Source organism: Bombus pyrosoma, linkage group LG2 (genome assembly GCF_014825855.1).
Source record: "Bombus pyrosoma isolate SC7728 linkage group LG2, ASM1482585v1, whole genome shotgun sequence".
NCBI lineage: Eukaryota > Metazoa > Arthropoda > Insecta > Hymenoptera > Apidae > Bombus > Bombus pyrosoma.
The window spans coordinates 10489157-10508219 of NC_057771.1; the positions used below are offsets into that span (position 1 = coordinate 10489157).

A 19063-nucleotide genomic window follows, 5' to 3' on the forward strand; every position below is an offset into this window, starting at 1 on the left:
ATTCTAACTGGATAGGCACCCTACCGTGTCGTATTAACTGCCGTGTCGTATGAACTTCACAGGTTCTCTGTGAACGATTCACTATTCTAGCTTTGATTAGTGTATTAGAATAACAGCTTTGCGTAATCCACTCGGGCGAAACGTGGATCGTGTCGTACGTTATATAACTGTTAGTGAAAAACAAACGTGCAGACATGGTATCCTCGATGTCCGTGCGCAATTTCGTTTTTCTGCGCGAAAGCAGTCCGTTCGGCGATGATAATTCGTCAAGGATCGATCGCGAACGCAGTTGGGAGGATAAAAACGACGGTCGGTCGAATGGTGAATCGAGAACCGGTTTGCGAACGGACCAGCACGTGCCGGATGACGAAGCGTAGTCGTCTCTCTCCGGGAAACCTTCTCAATTTATTCCAACTTCTCGTTTAGTCGTCGAACACACGATATGCTAGAGTCGATGCACGCACGTGATCTTGCTTGGCAGTGAATGTATTTGTCTGTCTCGTCCGTATGTCTGGGTCAGACGGAGTCTATATTGTTGGTCGCGCAAGGTGAATCGATGAGACGAAAGACGAAGAAAGAGCTTCCTTCTCCGTTTTCTTCATCTTGGAACTCTGTTGTTTGAGCTGCGGAGGCGAGATGGTACGCCCACGTTGTTACACGACTCCTTCGTCTCCTTACGTCGTATATTATGCGCTTTCGTACCGGCTTTATCGCTGCGTTTGCATCCCAACGAAGATTAAAAGCGTGGTAGAAATTGCTGAGGTAAATCGAGATGAAAGAGACTCGGTCTACCGAGTCTGCGAGTAATAATTGCGTGGGGAAAAGGAAATATAGTTGCTTCTAGGCGTACTTTAATTTACTGAGAACTGTACTATCTTTTACAGGAGGAGTTATTAGGAAAGATATTCTTTCTCGTTGAAGTTATCGACGTTGTACTTTTTAGGGACGTTGATTCGTGTTCTTCGTTGCTCGATGTCGGTAAGTCGGTAAGGAAGCTCTCTTTAATATTCTGTGATAGTAACGACATTACCTACTGTAGGAGTAACTCTACAGTTATTCGCAGTGGGTAACTGGTCTGTACGAATTACTAGCAGTAGGTAAAGTAGAGTTGCTCGATATATATTACCAACGGTCAAAAAGTTGCTCGTCGAAATTAATCGTTATTGTTCGAGGTATAAATATGTAGTTCGCTACCTTGTCCTACCACTCGTTGCATTTCCATTGCAATCGTGCGTACCACGCAAGTATCGTTTCTCCTTACTCTGTACGTGTACACACGTGTGATACAATTACCTATCTCGTTGAATCGTTCGAAGCATTTTTGATTATATCCAACAATCAACACCAAAACGTCGAACTTAGGAAACCTCTTGCCTCTTACGAATGCATCGAGAATATGCATCGATGACCTCGATTCGATTCTGCTGCCTTGCGCAATAGCATCTCCATTTCATTATGCATAATCCACATCAACGAGCTAATTAACTGCAATTAGCGAACGTCTCTGTTATCCGTACGCTTCCTGACCTCGAATTTCTGGAAGATCCCCATTCTCCTCCCTACAGCGACCATTCTTTCTCTCTCTCTCTCTCTCTCTCTCTCATTTCTTTTGTTTATTTTCTCCCTATATTTTCCATATCTATATTTCTCGTTCCTCTCTTTTCTCAATTTCTCCCGCGTTCTCCGCGACAGCAACGTTTCCGCTCTGCGGAACCGGCGCATTTCAAGAAAATTAACAGGCAGGCGCGTTTTTCAGCCCGCGTCGATCTCGTTAGCGACTCGACCGGGTATCGTGGGGATATTAATGGTATTAAAATTGTGCACGTAACCGCGATTCGTTATTCATTCCCGCGACCACCGCTCCGTTGTCGATGAGACGTTTCTCAGCCAGTTCCTGCCTGGTCCCGCATTGTACTCGCGAGTTCCTCTCTTATTGTCCCGCGAAACTGTGTCTCTCCTTGAGGCCCATGACGTAGAAAAAGTTCTAGAGCCACTTGGACGTACCAGAAAACACGTCGTTCTCGTCCTACCAAGGGGTTTGCCAGTCGATCCGCAAGTTGCGTGCCTCTGGGCGTGTTTACATCGTCGAGTCTCTATATCGGGGAATTAAAATACGTGCGAATGTAATTTCGCTTCCGCTCATTATCCGACCTCGTAAATTTTCCCGATTTACCACGCCACAGCTTATCGATGTTTCAAGGCGTTCCCAATCAATCTATCGCTACGCTTGATACGTACAATTACAAACGTATCTAGGCATCTGTGATTTTTATTATAAATCGCGTAAGAAAGCGCGAAGCTACGAATATTTAGTAAAATCGTCTGGTTTCCGTCATTCTGAGTTCTCTAAGAAGGGAAAACGAAAATTCTCGAGGATGCCACGAATGGAGCCGCTCAGAAGCCGAACCGATCGATTTCACCTTTTATTAATTTCTTAATTTCATGATGCGAATACAAAATTCTCGAACAATTCCCGAGAAACAAACGATTCACTTTGATAAGTTTACTTGTTGCCAGGAGACGATACAAATGGTTGTTAAACCTTAACAAGTATCACCGCTTCTCCGCACTTTCTCATTTCTTCACATCCATAGTATCGATCTGTGTACTCTGAACGCTTCAACTAGGTGTTGCTACCGTATTGTCAGCCGTGGAGTATATTTATCCATATACGTACACTGGCTATACTCTCAAGCATGTACAAGTATATTTTTCGATCTTTCTACGTGTTGCTCTGCTCTTTCGAAAAACCTAAAATATTCCTGACATACTTATCGAAGTCTCTGCTACGTTATACACCATATACTGTACGCTATACGCTACACGCAGTTTAGCTCAACTGTTTGAAAGTGTTGCAGGAAAAATAAAGATTCGCGCGAACCTTCATTGCTTACAGAGGATTAAATTTCCTATATCTTTGCTAATTCTGCTGCGCGTAAAGGAACGATCGCCCGAGCAATGAAGCCAGCCAACTTTGCAGAATGGTAGCGCACGTGTGGAAAATTCATTCTCCGACAAGTATCCCTATTTATGCTCGCGTTCAAACACGCGTTCTGCTTCTGTGAGAAAAAATCCGGTAGAATAATATACCACCAAAGCAGTTTTGTTGGCGGCTTTTCCGACTGTCGGAGCGGAGAGGCGCACGCACCGCACCTCGGTTGACCCATATTCCGCGCAAAGCCTCGCTGCTTTCGAGCACCATCACCTGGCTCCGAGCTCTACGTCACGTGGCGCAGCGGCCTCATATTCGCGCGGTGGAGCGGGCAAAGGTGGAGCGTAACGGGAAACGGAGAGCTTGCGTCGACCCGCTCGATTGTTCACCACTGGTGCATGGCAACCCGCGTATGCAAAGAGAGCGGTCGCGAAAGGGCGAATGGAAAAAATCGCGGAGCGGTTCCCGACATCAAAGTGGCTTTTCAATGCCGTTCCTGTCGCGTCGACCCGCTGAAGTTACGCAGCTTTAGCCTCTCGCACGCGTAAATGCCAACCTAGCTGCGTAAATTACAGGCAGATCGATCCAACGAGGATCGTTTATTTTTCCTTGAATAGTCTTCATGAGTTTTGTCGATCTTAAGCTTTTACTGTTCTTGTTGTATGGTTACGCGACGACGTTTATTAAGTTTCAGAGGCAAGGAGATTTTAGAAATGCAAATATTTGAAGAGCGAGTTTTAGTTAATAAGCTATGATTAGGTTCCTTTTTTTTTTATTTATTTAATTTGTACTTTACAATTTGTCCAGCCGGACATTTGGTAAATTTTTCTAACTTTCTGATTAGGTAGAAATCTTTTAATTTCCTTATGCATTTGACTCGGTAGTTTGTATATCATGCTGTCGTTAAATTGTTCTACGTAGCATCATAGTAAGAAGTTTTAGCGGCAAGGAGATTTTAGAAATGCAAATATTTGAAGAGCGAGTTTTAGTTAATAAGCTATGATTAGGTTCCTTTTTTTTTTATTTATTTAATTTGTACTTTACAATTTGTCCAGCCGGACATTTGGAAAATTTTTCTAACTTTCTGATTAGGTAGAAATCTTTTAATTTCCTTATGCATTTGACTCGGTAGTTCGTATATCATGCTGTCGTTAAATTGTTCTACGTAGCGTAATAATTATTTATTTATCGACGATGATCGAAATTTAGAAGCTTTTGATATTGTAGCAGGTTGTGTGATCAAGTAACAACGTAAGGGAAGACATTGAAGAGAAGAAGTTGGCCGGAGTATCGTCACGCTGAATGAAACGTTAGTTGAAATCTATCAAAAGTACTATCCGAAGTTTAAAAAACTTTTGTTCCTGTAAAGTGTATACAGGTCGTGTATACTACAAACATCCCTGCAAAATTTAATTTCCTCCTTGAAATTGACGAACAAAAAAATATTCTGATTTTACCTCTTAAGAGAATAATAACAATAAATGGAAGTATTACAAATAAGGACGTACTTATGTCTGTTTCTACCGTGTCTGGTCTGCACATGTACGAAAGAGTTCGAAGCGTTTCCCAGACGTACAAATGCATTTGATAGAAACAAGATTCCGATAGATCGACCCAACGAGCAAATCATTTAATCTTGTTTGTGTATTCGTCGTGAATTTCACCGTTCTGCTTTAAATTGGTTAGGCGTGGGTGCTTGGTAAAAGTTTTTGAGAAAATAAACGCGCTTAAAAAAATCTTACACGGATTAGAAGTTACGTATATAAACGTGGCTTTTTTCCGTAGCTGGCTCTTTGGAGTTTGGTTTTACGGCGGTACAATTTGCTCATTACCGTGGATCGTAAAGGAAATTGCAGGCTCGCTGAGCTTTCAAGGAGAGAAGGTCGGGAGAGAAAAAAAGGCAGGTACGCTTCGGCCTGCTGTCCACCTTCTCAGAAGTTGGTAACGCGATAGTAGGCTGTCGAAGTCGTAAGAACGATCGTCGTAATCCAATGCGCGCTCCAAGACATTTAAACCGCAGCGATTCTGTTCCAGCGGAACTGTTTTCTTGTTCTTTTTCACCGATACCACTCATCGTCAATACTCGCCGGCTGTCAGTTTTCCCTCTCGCTCTTTCTCGCTTCTTTCTGATTCCTTTCATCACAGATAAAGTTATTAATTGTATCTGATCCTGACCTTCCTTTGAAACCAATCGTATATCGGTTACAACGTAGTTAATGGATCCGTTTCGCCGCCTTGTTCTGATCTCGTAAAATTTGAATCCCAGTCGTTGACGGTTCAATGACAACAGCTGTCGATTGCTCTAAGAAATAGCGACGAGTTGGGATTCGAAGCTGGTTATAGTTGCAGTGAAAATTCTGACTCGTAAAATGATTCGACTCGATGAATACTCGAGGCGACGAAGCTAATCGCGCTGGATAGACCTTAGAATTCTTTGTGTCTGAGTAATCGTTCTGAATGATTGCCACCCACATTGCAATTTAACTTTACCTTCTGCGTTCTTATCTATTTAACGCACGAGATAGCACAGTTCTTTCTTTTCTGATATTCCTCTTAAACTCTTAATGTCGCGCCTAATTTATGTGTTAATACACGTAATACCAAGTATTTGCTTTGTAAAAGATCCGTAATTCTTTGTTCCTCTAATTGGTTACCATTATTCTATGTTCCCAATGTATCTGTGTTGGTTCCAAGCGATCGCGCGAATGTTTGTCATAGCGTTTTTACCTGCTACAAATGTCCGAGGTTAAGCTTACGTTCGACAAACAATCACCGAACAGCAAACTCTTGTTATACATTTTAAAGAAAACACGAAACAACCTTACCTTTACCTTTCCCCTGGAGTAAGAAATTTGTGAATAATTCTATTTGTCAATGAAAATCCTGCTTCTTGTCAGTTCGTTAATGATGGAAAATGATCTTAGCGCTATCTTTAACGTTAAATGTCAACGAAATTAACTGTCAGACGTAGAATTCTCGTTCGCCGTTGAGAATATTCCGAAACGTCTAGAACGTCGAGGAAGAAAATGATTCTGGTCGCGTGGTACGAACCATTGCAGTCAGACAGTTCGATGGATTTCAAATATAAATTCCATCCCAATTTCGTCGGGCAACCTTTCATGCTGGCGAGAGAAAATAAGATCGATTATGCGTACATGCGGAAAAAGTGATATTATGGAAGGTCGTATCGCGATCCAACTTTCCTACAGAGTCGATACTAGCGCGACTTCTGATTTCTTCTTGTTGCGTCGATCAACCGCGGAACTGCGGCTGAATCGGTGATTTTCCACGAAATTGATTTCTGTCGGGTCGTCACGTGCCGAATTAACGAGAATGTGTTCGGGAATCGCGCGAATATGTCGGTGAATTCGTAACTTTTTTCCTCGATTTATCCTTTGGGGTACAGTTACAGGTTTTTGGTGGAGGAGGTGAAACTTCGTTTAATCCTAAAACTATAGCAGAATACTACATTGTATTCTTCGCCCATTTTTGTCTCGAAAGACTTTCAATAAGACTTGTTTCGTCCTATTTTTTAAGAAGTGGATTTATTTAAACTATTATTATTTATTGTTATTGTTACTATGTTATTTAAATTATTCAGAAGTAAGATCGATTAAGCTGATGAATGGAAAAATTGAAAAATAGCAATGTGATATGAAATTTGAAATAAAAATGGTACGCGTATGTGTAAGTAAAAAAGATAATTATTTTAGGAAGCTTCTTTTTTCAATTTATAGAGGTCGATGATTTATACTTGAGAAATTTCTTAGTACACACGGTATTAACAGTATTAACGGTATTATACACGGGCGTAGTATTACAGAATTAATAATAACAGCTGGAAAATTTTCTGAAATTTATTACGATTAACTGTTGCACATGTAATTCCGCAGAAATTAACCTACGTAGTTATTTGTATTTGCACGAACGCCTCTTGGTTACCTTACAATTTAGTTAATATTCGAAGATCCGCGAAACTCCGGCGAGTGTTTACCTCGTAAATCGTAGTTTGTCTCGAAAACTGTGCTTGCTTATAATTTGTATTCCAAAATCCACCCTCTTGTAACCACCCGCCAGTGGCAAACTTTCACCACGAAATCCCGCTCTAACATAAAGCAATTTCAACCTTTGTCACCTCGCGTAGTTAATTTTCGCGACAACGAGGCACACGCTTGCACGCTGTTGCAAAGTATAGAGAGTGAGCAGCGATAAAATACAACTAATTTATTTCCCTTTCTTGGTTGTTGATCGACATTGTATGATCGTTGTTAATGTTAGATTATCGGAGAAGTTCGTAGTATTTTTATTACTTTATTAAATCGCCAATTTTTATGCATTCGTTGGAAAATTAAAGGTGCAAAAATGAATAAAAAGAATGCACATAATGTGCAAAAAATACGTTAAATGTCCAAAAAGTGGTACCTGTGATAGTTTTTAGGAGATAAAATAATTCTTCGTCGAAGTTACATTTTTTAAGCCAATATTTACAAAAGTATAATGTAACACAAATATTCGCGATACAATTGTACATTCCTGTCGAGTAATGAAATTTTCGTGCAAACGCTGCTTTCGTTAAAAAAAACCTGCGAGATCGATTAATAAAATAAATTTCTTTCTTTCAGTGGGATAACACATATTGCGTTTGATATTATGTCCATAAGAAGTAGGCAAGACACTTTGAATCTTAGCTGGAATGTTCGATTCTATTCATCTCGTTTTTGACATGTAACATAGTTTCACGAACGTATTATTATTTAATTTATCCAGACGCCAAACCAATCAATTCTACTTTATAACGATTACCGATTGTATCGGTATTTCCTTTTCGATCGTTGATCGACTACAAGCTATCGAAAGTCCCGTTAGAAGCTTGAGTTCGAAGCTCGATTGGTGTCCGGTTGAAGGAATTTTAACGAATTTTTTCCTCGAAGAACGTAGCTTTGTGTGAAGACGAAAAACTCCTCATTTTGTTGACCTACATTTTGACCAGGGACATTTCGATACTTTGGGCATCATTAGGCGTCCGTTAACGGTCTGTAAGGTCCTTCGTTGGTTCTTTAGGGAATTCTGACGCTGAGGTAAATTTCAATGTCTTTAGATGCAGGTATCGTCGAGTAAAGGTCGCAGAATTATAGAGTAGAAATCGCATTAAATTAATAGAAATTAATTTCGAAGATGAGGAGAGTTTTCAAATTTCATAATTATCTCTAACAATCGTTGGTTTATAGTTTCTGCTCGATAGAAGTCATATTATTCTATCTTTTCATTATTGAGTCTATACAGATATGTGGAAAAGTATAAATTATTTAGCTCGTAACGACACCTGTGCGATTATGTGTTTTTTACTCTAAAATCTACGAAGTTACGATATCAACCAATAGATAAATAACTATGTATAAATTTAAGTAAGATCATTTCTCCTTTGAGTTTTATACCTAGAAACATTGTCAAATATAAAAAAAGACGCACGTTTTATTTTAATTAATTTAGTTTAATCATTATGCAACGAAAATTAAGTCTGTATTCAAAAAGATTAACTTTTTCGAAGAAAATATCGTTACTCCTACCATATAAATAGAAAGGCATAATTGAATCGTACCATAAATCATCCAGTCCGGTCACGTAGTCGAGATCCAGCGCAAAACGAATCAGAGACCAACGTTTTACGTATCTCGTAGATCGAAAACCCGTCGATATAAATTGGTCCATAAAAATAACCTTGCCAGTCGAAAGCGTGGTCAGGGATACGAGTCGAAAAACAGGGAGCTTCGAGTCGATCAACTCGTTTTTGTCTCTCGCGAGACAAGACACTACCTTCGCAAGACGTTTCCGCTTTTTCCCTCTTTTTTTTGATATGCTAGGAAGTCGTAAGAAAAATGTGGAAGCATTCGTTCAAAGATTCCAATTATCGTTTGACAATCTCATAAACGAGGCGAGTTAACTATTTATTTGGATTTTTAATCTCTTGATCGTAATTTCTATATTTAGGAATTCTCTATGCTTTCACGTGCCGTTTCATTTCTCTTAATCTTTGCACATCGAGTTTCGTATCTTGTATAGATCATTGTTTATGTGCAATAACACGATCATTTATCTTACCTGTCCTTCTTTTATTCTGTTTCTTTCTTTCTTATCTATCAATTATTTAATTTATGCCGACAGAGAAACAGTCACCGTTCTGTTAATTATAAAATGTATCGATGTTCGGCTCTGTAAAATTCCTTTGCCTGTGGTGATGGACGACAACAGGTTAAATATAAAGTAAAGCATGTTTACACGTAAAAAAGACAGCGATCAAGCCAGCTAAGATTGATTCGTTTTTACCAACTTTTAATTCAATGGCCATTTTCCTGCTAAAAACCGATTCAATTAACCGGTTAATCGAAGCAGAGACTTGTTTACCTCGTAGCAATATTAATTTCTGATAAAGCAAAACACGTGGAACTTGACATTTACAAGAAACTGTTCGCAACGCGGTATTGGAATATTCATAGAAATTTCTCTAATTACCACCCCAAGAAAGGCTTTTAGTTGGCACGTTTGTAAATGAAGGCGTTGTTCACAGAATTCCGACTTCAACATCGATTGTAAGACACGGTCGTTCGCTGGGAACGTTGATGGAGTGGACGTCTCGTGAATTACACGGAAATCGACGCGGTTGATTACGTCGAGGAAACGGGGCGAGTCTGATGGGAACTCGGCTGTATATATCTTAAGCATGCGTGATATCGCGACGCGACGAGGCAAATTGAGCGTGACGATCATGGAATGTGTAAACCTTCGTCACGTCTAAATAAAAAAGAATACGTCAGAATATAAGAATTGATGTAAATCTGATTAATCGCTGTACGTGTTCTTCGTTCCTTGAAAGCACAAAGTACATGACTTTTACACCGAATCACGAAAATATGCAAATATTTGCAAACGTTTTTTTTTTTTACGAATATATACAATAGTGTGTGGTATATGAGATGTTTAGAAATTTCATTGTCGAACGTATAATTATATTGGCAAAGCGCGAAACGAACCTGGAAATATATGTAGAAATCACAAGACAGTTACGGTAAGTATATATTTCGCAGAGATCACAAAAGTGCTTAAGTACTCAATTATCCATTACGTTGATAAACCCCAGAATATTCAGTAGGCAACTACAACTTAGTTCAATAACAAAGTCAATTATCGTACTGTCTCCCGTATATATTTGTGTTCTGGCACGAAAACTCTCAACTCTTCGACTCTCTACTCTTTTCAAATGCAATTACAATTTGCAATAATCGTTCTGTGGACACGTAGCTATTGTAATGCCGTAAATAAATGGTTTTCATTGAAAACTTATCTACGTGCCCATTCGTCAAATATGTAGCTATTATGTGCCTTATATAGGTATCTACAATAATCAGATACTTTGAGAAGATTCGATCGTAGCAATTTAACGCAAAATTACTCGAAACAAGCTTATAAATATAATTAAAGCTGTAACATACTTAAATTCTCTTCGTACAATTCTACTCTGAAAACATAGACGACTTGAAAATATTCAAGAAACGGGGATTCGGAGCGATCCAGCGAAGTGTTCAACGAAGAAAACTGTTAAGTGAAAAACTGAAAAATTGAAGAGTTGATTAAAAAAGAAATAGATGGAAATGGGTACCGAGATGCATAGTTGGAAATATCGAGAACGTCGATTGAAACGTCCGGAGATGGAAGACGAAGACGTCGAGAAAACCTTAAAACGCCTGCAGCTACTTAGAAACGGCTCCGCTGGTTACGGAGTTTAACGCAATTAGGCGGATCCCGTGCATCGCCGCAACGGCTTCCGATTTCTTTTTTGACCTTCTGCTCGAGATGCACGGAAGGGAACCATGATCGGATCGTGGCCGCCTTGCTTCCCCGAAAGTTCACCCACTTCCTCGCCGCGATATGTTATCTGGTTTGTGTAGGATGCTAGTAAACGGAAGGATGAGAAGGAAGCTACTTTGAAATTTATGTTTTTCATGCTACAAGTTTTTATATCGTTTTAGATGAAAAGGCGTTGTGATATTAAAGAGAGTAAGGGATGGTAAAGGAGGAATATTTATTCTATAAATTATCTATTTAGAAGTTTGTAAGAGGTTTAATTTAATTTAATGTTGTAATACATATTGTAGTAGTTGCGTAATTAATAAGTAATTAATGTTGAAGATACAAGTGTAGAAATTGTTGGATATTTACGATATTACAAAGTACAAAACACATAGTTTTAGGTATTATACTATGGGAAAGAGATAGAAATAGCATTTTCCATAGAACGATTAATCGAATACAATTTATGTGTTTTAAATTTGTGTGTTTGTTAAGAAATAATCCGCTTCCAGCGGGTACCTGTTTTTAATTCTTCTGTTAGAATGACAAGCACCGATTGATATTAATTTCTGTTCTTATGTGAAGGAAAATCCGAATACGGAGGTTTAATTAAAAATTAGTAGAAACGAATATAAGACAGTTTTTCTTGAAACGAGACGGTATTTTACGCTCGAAAAACTTTTCGTTTGTGTAGGGAATAATGAAGATGGCGGAACTTGGTCGCTAGGTTGTTCACCGTGTAACAGAGCAGCGTGTCGCGACACAGTTTTCTTCACAAAACTTTGAAAGTTTACCTTCCCTATCAAAAAACTTTCGCCATTCTCGAATAAATACCCTTACGTTAAATTTTCGCCGTAATATTGGTAGAATTCGGTGAACGCGGAAAGTACAACATTTAACCGTTTCATGCTCGCCGACTCGGAACAAAAATATCGGAGGAAACGTTTGGGGAACGAGTAGCCGAAAAGAGTAGAGGAAATAATACACATCGAATTCGCAGTTTTCGCGTGGTAGAAACATCTGACGGATTACTGGTTGCACGGCCAGCCGGTTCCTCGAGTACTCGAACAATGAGAACTCCGGAAATACAACGAATAGCTCGGTGACTGTTAAAACTCGGCCTGTTCCGCGTTTCGCGGTACGTTTTTCATGCAAAAAGTTCGGTCTAATATCGTATCTGTTCGCGATTTCATTGAAGCCGTACGGATATATCAAGAGTATACATTTTTTGTCGACCTGTTTCTGTTTTTGTTTCATGATTTTTCTGGCGAAAAAGAGAAAAGACAGAGCACAATTTGGAACGCTCGATGGATCGATAGAACAAACTGAATTTAATATACAACGAATATACATACAGTAGCTAACGAAAATTGTTGGACGCTCGTGGAAATTTTTTTTTTTACGAATATGATTACGCGTGTTATAGAAGACAGTTTGAAATTTCATTAATACAGTAATGAGATCCGATTATCATGATTATGTTGGTAAAGTTTAAAAGAAATTTGAAAATGTACATAGATGTTACGATATATTTAGTGTACTTCTATATTTCACAGAGATGATGATGGTATTCGAGCGGTCAATTACTCGACACGTGCAAAACATATTATAGTAAGCTACAATATTTAACGAGATCATCTTCAGCACTAATTATATCTGTAAGATCGCTATTTCTCTAGTGTATTAATTTTTTTACCAAACGTATGTTTGTAATAAACGTCTTCTGTAAAAGCGTAATTTTTATATACATTTTTGCATTGGTTTCAAACTTTACCAACGTAGGCACGGTAGTCTCATTTGATTATAGTGCTAATGAAATTAACGAAGTTTCGTGTAGTTTCTCAGAAACCAAACTGGTCAGCTCCACTTTCTATCTTATAGTTTCCACTCTCAGTTTCGTTAACCGTATACGTGATTAATAATTTATTTCCATAAGTTCATTCGTTGCAAGAAGCTGACATAAATAAGTGTAAATCTCGTAGAAATTCTTTAGCAATTGTAACGTTCAATACACTTCTGTTTACTTTGCAATATATGGAATCAATCAACATGACTTCTGGGCGGCTCATATACTCAGACAAATTTTCTACAGTAATTCGCCTTCTACCCTAGCAGCTCGTTAGTTGTAAATAATTTTTCCTTCGAAATATAATATCACAAATGTTTTTGGTGAATAATGAGGAGCAACATTGAATTACATATATTATATATATTAGTATTTAGCAATTAGATATATTAGTATTTTCCTCGCGTAAATACCATTTCGAAATTCCATCGCTTGCGGTCGATCAAATGCGTCCAACGTGACGCGAAAGTGATGTTGGCTCGAGTAATCGTGTTCTGTCGGTGCGCTGTTAGCCGGCATATTTTTCGCGTTTTCAGTGCATCGAATGTATGATCACGACTGGTAAAATACAGTACTCTGTATAATGTTTAATAACAGTTAAGCCACGCTTTGCTCCGCTATTGCATTATACGCGGTCTGCCGAAACCGTTGAAACTGACACTAATCTCGCTTTCAATAAGCGTTATTGATTACACGTGAGTTTTCATTGCGACGAAGCCACGGAGAGGCCTGTTACATTTTTATTATACATGATAAAGTGTAGTATTTTATGTTCCTTCCTTGAAAATAATTCTATTTGTTCAGACGCATATGTAGCGGTACTGTTGTATTACGTATGTGGATCGAACTGTCGCGTGTGTGTTAATTGAAAGATATTTGCTCTGCTCTTCAAAACGAATCACGAAACAATAAGAGTGCCGTCATAATATATTACAATAAACAAATACAACAGGAAGCACGAGAAAACAATAGAAATATACTTCTTTTTAATTATTTCGTTATATGATCTTAAACGTGAGTTTGTATAGGTGAATTGTAATTAATTGGGACAGCAATATAATGTATCTATAATACGATACAATGCAGTACAATATATGCTGACTTTTGTGTTTCTCATTTAACATTGAAGTTCTCATATTTAAACGTTTGTACTAGGTAACTTTACTTATCCCAACTTTAATTTAATCCGTAGGCTTGAAACAGATTATGCTTAAATACATACATAAGTCATACATAAGCCAAACTGTTTAACTCCATCGAGGTTAATCACATGTCTTCTAAGAAATTAAACGACGATCACACATTCTAGTATCGGAATTAACAAAATTTCAGAAAACGGAATGGACTCATTTGTATTCTAAATTTTAATATATGCTGCGACGAACTTATGCTGCAATGAGCATGCTTTTAGAATCAATTACTTCCTTCTAACATATCCTGCAGTATCCTTTTACCTTCTCTGCAAAAATGTGGGTAAGAATCTTTTATTTCTCAAAATCAACCTGTTTTACCTCAGCTGTACGATAGCATACTCGTATCAGCAATATTTCTAGAAACGGGAAAGCACACATCTAAAGTAGAGTGTAATATTTGTGTCGACAAAATCGACAATACGTAACTATGGTACAATACGATATTTGTGTAAATAAAAAAGGAGAGAAATTTTCACGTTTCAAATGCTAAGAAAAGGAAAAGGAGATTCTTTATTTATTGTAGCATAAACTAATTTGTAGTATGAATTAATTACTTTTGAACGTAATACAGGGTGGCAAAGAACATTTCACGCCTGCAAGGTGGTCAACAATCGAGAAACCGGCGCTGAAAGCAGTTACGTAACAGCGTCGAGTCGCAAAGCGGCATCGATCCGAAATTAATCAGAACCGCGAGGTCGAGTCGCGTTAAAATCTCGAAAGCTCGCTTGGCGTGCGCTTTTAAATTACCAGCTGCACCGTGGCGAGAGTTAACGGTCTACCTGGCGTACGTCAGCCTCCGAAAAAGCCTGCATAATACGCACTCGACGGCAACCCCGTCGCGTTAACGAACCTTTTACGCGCCGCGCGTATCCGCGACCAACGCGGCGCGTCGCCGCGACGGAATTTTTGTCTCTGCGATTGGACATCTCGTGGGGAAGACGTCGAAGGGTGACTGACAAGATTATCCCTCTGCCGAAAGTAAAAGCTCGCGTTTCTGACTCTGATCGCTACTAGACGGGGTTGGTTTTAATGGAGTTGTAGCGATTTGGGGGTCGCTGAATCGAATGTTTGGTTTATTTGAATTAACCAGAGGCGAGGAGAATGAACGAGAGATTGAAACGGATAATCGGGATGAGTAACGGGAAATTTTGTATAAATTAGTTTAGCGCAGCGTTCATAGATACGTTGCTTAATTTTCATTTGCTATGGAAGATTTACAGTGCAAAGATGGGAGTATGGAAATTAGAAATTTTTTTGTGTAAATAAGTTTAGCATAGGATTTAGAGGTATATCGATCTTTGTTATGGAAAATTAATATTGCAAAGGTAGGAGTATGGAAATTTGGATTCACTTTTACGTAAGATATAAAGTCTTTGTTTGCTTTGTCTCTTGTTTTGAAAAATTCGCACTAATTGAAGATTGAAGTGTAGGAATTTGAAATCTTTCAGCGTGAATGAATTCGGTGTAGGACTTAAAGTGTCAATGGTTCAGATAACCAAAGATAATACACAATTGATGAAGATTCGGTTTTGATCATCTGCTTTCCACATGATCCCTTGGTTTTTTTTTTTAAATAATAACAGGGTGCTACATCACCTAGCTTTATTAATGGATTACAACTAAAATTATCCTATGATCGTTTAAGATCAATATGCTTTGCTTGGAAAAAGAAAACGTAAATCAGATAGAAATTATGAAAAATTGAAACTGCAATATGATAAGCGAAAAAAATGGAGCTTCTCTATTTGGCGCCGCGAGAAAGTTACTGATATGACTTATGGTTTCTCGTGATACGACTCCAGAGTAATAAAAGGATTATTATCGCAATATTCCCTGCTATATTGCGTAATATATATAAAAAATCTAGCTTATGACCTCCTACTGCTACAGAGTTGATCGAGTAGAAATCTAATTGCAACCTTACCAAGTTTCCGCTCGACCTGTTGGTTCGTGGTTATTACGATTTAACTGACCTGCGGAATCCGCGCAAGCTTTTCTACGAGGAGGGAAAGAAGCAGAGGGAGAAGGAGAACGGAAATTTGCATAGTTACTCAATTTCCTTCGCAGCTATTACCCGAGATTGTCACTCAACGTTAACTTAATCCGATTCCGGGTATTCAGTCTCCGTTGGAGATAGATCTGTTTCGAAAGTGTCGTGCGTTCAATTCTTCCGATATACACAAATAGTCTGGTGGATTAACATGCAATCATCGCGCCCCATGACGAGCTAAACTATTCTTCTGGCGTTTGTGTCTGACTAACGTATTCGCATACTACTGACGCATACCTTACATGCGTCAATCGAATTATTTATGTAATGCTGATATAACTATTGCATTTCGCTTTTTAAACATTTCCGTTTACAAACCTTAGGGCGCATATTATTCTTAACGATACTTCAGTATTTGGTGTAGATTGTCAATTTTAAATTACACAAATTTTAATTAACCTATTGTATCATAAGTGATATTTTTTAATGACTTTATTATGCACTTGATTTTATCCTATTTTGAAGTTCAGAATTTTGAAAGGGTGTGCAGGTTTCGATAAAATGGCAAAACCGTAGACAGCGCATTGAAACAAACATTACTACATAAAGCAAAGGCATCTCTGATGGAGAAAAAATAAAAAATGGAATTCTACGCGTTGATAGTCGACGAATGTTTTAATTCTTGAATGAAAGACTACAGTCCGGTTTCAACGTGAAAAAACGTTTCTTGTTGTTTCTGGGCTGCTAGAAGATTTTTAAATGCGAGACACGTTTTTTCCCAGAAACTTCAACCTCACTTTCATCGAGATTCTCTGTTCCTATCGTCTGTTTCTGATCGCTTGAATTAGTTACGTGAATTTTCGTCATTGTTATTAGAAACGTGGAATTTTTTCGTGTGAATCACGGGCTACTAACAAGCGTACAGACAAGAATTGCAGAGAACTCGAGTATCTGAGATGCAAGATCGTTATGGCATAGTCGTGAGAAACCGACAGCTGCGAACTCGATATCCTTCGAATTGGCAAACTCCTTCTCATCCGCGACGTCTTTTTCAGCGACACGCTTGCATTGATGCATTGCATTTCTCGGGCAAATGGATCAGAATGTGTAGCCTATTCTTATAGTTTTTATACACTTCGACTAATCAAAGTTCAGAATTTCAAATTATCTTTTATCGTAATAAAGATTGAGCGGAAAATGCGCAATCTTCGATTTTTGAATTTTAAAAGAAATTTTAATAAACTGTAATTTTTGAACGAACAATCTGGGTAATTCATCTATGTAGTCTTTTTTTATTTATATTATACATAAGCTTAAATACGAAAATTTAAACAAACTTACTTTTTCCTTGGAATCTCGCCATGAAGTTACTGACCGTGCTCATTCTACTTGGAGCAGCGAGCTCGCGCGTCTGATCAGCACGGGTCGTTTTCACTTTGTCGCGTTCCGAACTCGTGAGGACGACATTCTTTATTTGGAGAACCGTATTCATGTTTTCCACCGATTCCAGAACTGGTTCCTCGACTTTTACCGCTACTGTATCGATATTTATATATTCCATTAAAAAGATATCGTACTATTAAATAAACTTCTTCAGCGATGAAAGTCCAGGATAGCGAAACTGCGATGGTAGGACACGATTAATCGAGAATCTCGCCAAGTTTGCACTTTTTTCTCGTCATTTTCGTTGACTTACCACAGCTTGACTCGTACGGTATGTAAATGGCAATCACGTTGACGTTAGGATTAGAGAATTCGCATACGACTGCATGGCCCGTTCGGCAGAGAAGTCGCTTGGCAAACAAAAGGCTTCCAGGCTCGCATACCGGTCCAGTAATTCTTACGAGCCATTACTGTCACGTTTATACATAATGAGCAGCGTGTAACTGCTCTCGTAGCATTATTCGGCGGTTTGTGAAACGTTTCTACAGCAGTCGTTGTATGTTCTATGTTGCATTCGCGATATTATGTCATTTATTCTACGCTGTTTTCGTTGTCGAGATTCTGCGTTTTCAATCTCTACTCGAGGACATGCAAAGTGGGTTTCAGCTTTCGTAATTTACAACGCGGTTGTTTGGCAACATTTACAACAATTAGAAATAAATTAGGATTAAATGAGAATTATAATACTGCGGAAGCTGTCTGTACCGAAAACGCGTTGTGATCGATCAGTAGAATGGAAGAACCTTTTTGACGTTACCTAGAAGCGGAATGAACAAATTGAAAACGGAATACCTAATTAGGTTATAAACAGGATGGTCCTTTCGGTGGTCCTTGTATTACATGAATATTAATAAAAATCTACATCGTCGACGAAATCACTTGACACAGATCTGCGTTTTATTTTCTAAAGATTCAACATAAGCTAGATCGATGTACGTACAATGCTTCGCTAGCTATTTTATTTGATTTTCATTTCTGAAAATTATCATTGAAAATTATCATTGGAAATTTTTAATTTAATAAAGGACGAATGTAAAGAGAATCTTCTTAATTGACCATAATTCAATGATCGTTAAAATTAATCAAATCATCAAATCAATTCAATTATAATTCGATCATAATTCAAGTAATACGAATGTTATCGACCAAAAGATTATAGACGACGCAAATAAACAGATAACATTATTAAAATGAGAGGTACGTTACTATTCAATAATTAATAATTTTAGTACATAGATTGGAACGTTCCGTGGTACTCAGGTTCGAACATATAGACGTCACGAGATGCTCAATATGCTAAGCGATTTTTTTTTCGATATTGGGAAGTAAAATGATGACGGAGATCGATGCACACAGAACTAGAACAAAAAGAAGCGTCTCGCAACAGCCGTAAAAGAGAATTGTTGATCGGTGATAGTGACGGGAAGGCGCTTCGACTTTCAGTTATGTAAAACGTTTCACCGGAGTGCCGTCTAAACGCGGTAACAGACAATTTCGAGATCGCATGCTCGATGCGTGACGGGTTAGAGATCTATCGAATTATCTGTAGTTGAATAATCGTATGTTCCTAACTAGGCTCCTTCTGTTCTACGTTTTTTACCTGTTCATTGTCCTATTCTGCAGGTTTATATTTATTAATTTCTTGTTAAATGTGATAATGATGTACGAATATGAATAGAAAATATTGAATACGAATATATATAACTGAAAATGATACATCGAGATGCTTTCTTATCGAACAAAATATTATTGATACGAAATAAATGACTGTTATCCGTTCCTTTAATTCGATCGAATCTTTCTATTCGATTTAT

At 38.2% G+C, this 19063-nt stretch overlaps 1 protein-coding gene across 17 annotated transcripts in view; it reads left to right on the forward strand.

The window, feature by feature from the left end:
- LOC122574303 (MAP7 domain-containing protein 1-like) overlaps positions 1-19063 on the forward strand; it is a 202394-nt gene that overhangs the window by 87113 nt on the left and 96218 nt on the right. For 3 of the 17 annotated variants that reach the window (XM_043741893.1, XM_043741925.1, XM_043741967.1), the window contains exon 1: positions 4220-4241. The exons of the other annotated variants lie outside the window; for them this stretch is intronic. In XM_043741893.1, coding sequence (XP_043597828.1) covers positions 4235-4241 — 7 coding nt within the window. In that variant the 5' untranslated portion in view covers positions 4220-4234. Of the gene's footprint in view, positions 1-4219; positions 4242-19063 lie in introns of those variants that run through there. 17 annotated transcript variants of the gene reach the window in all.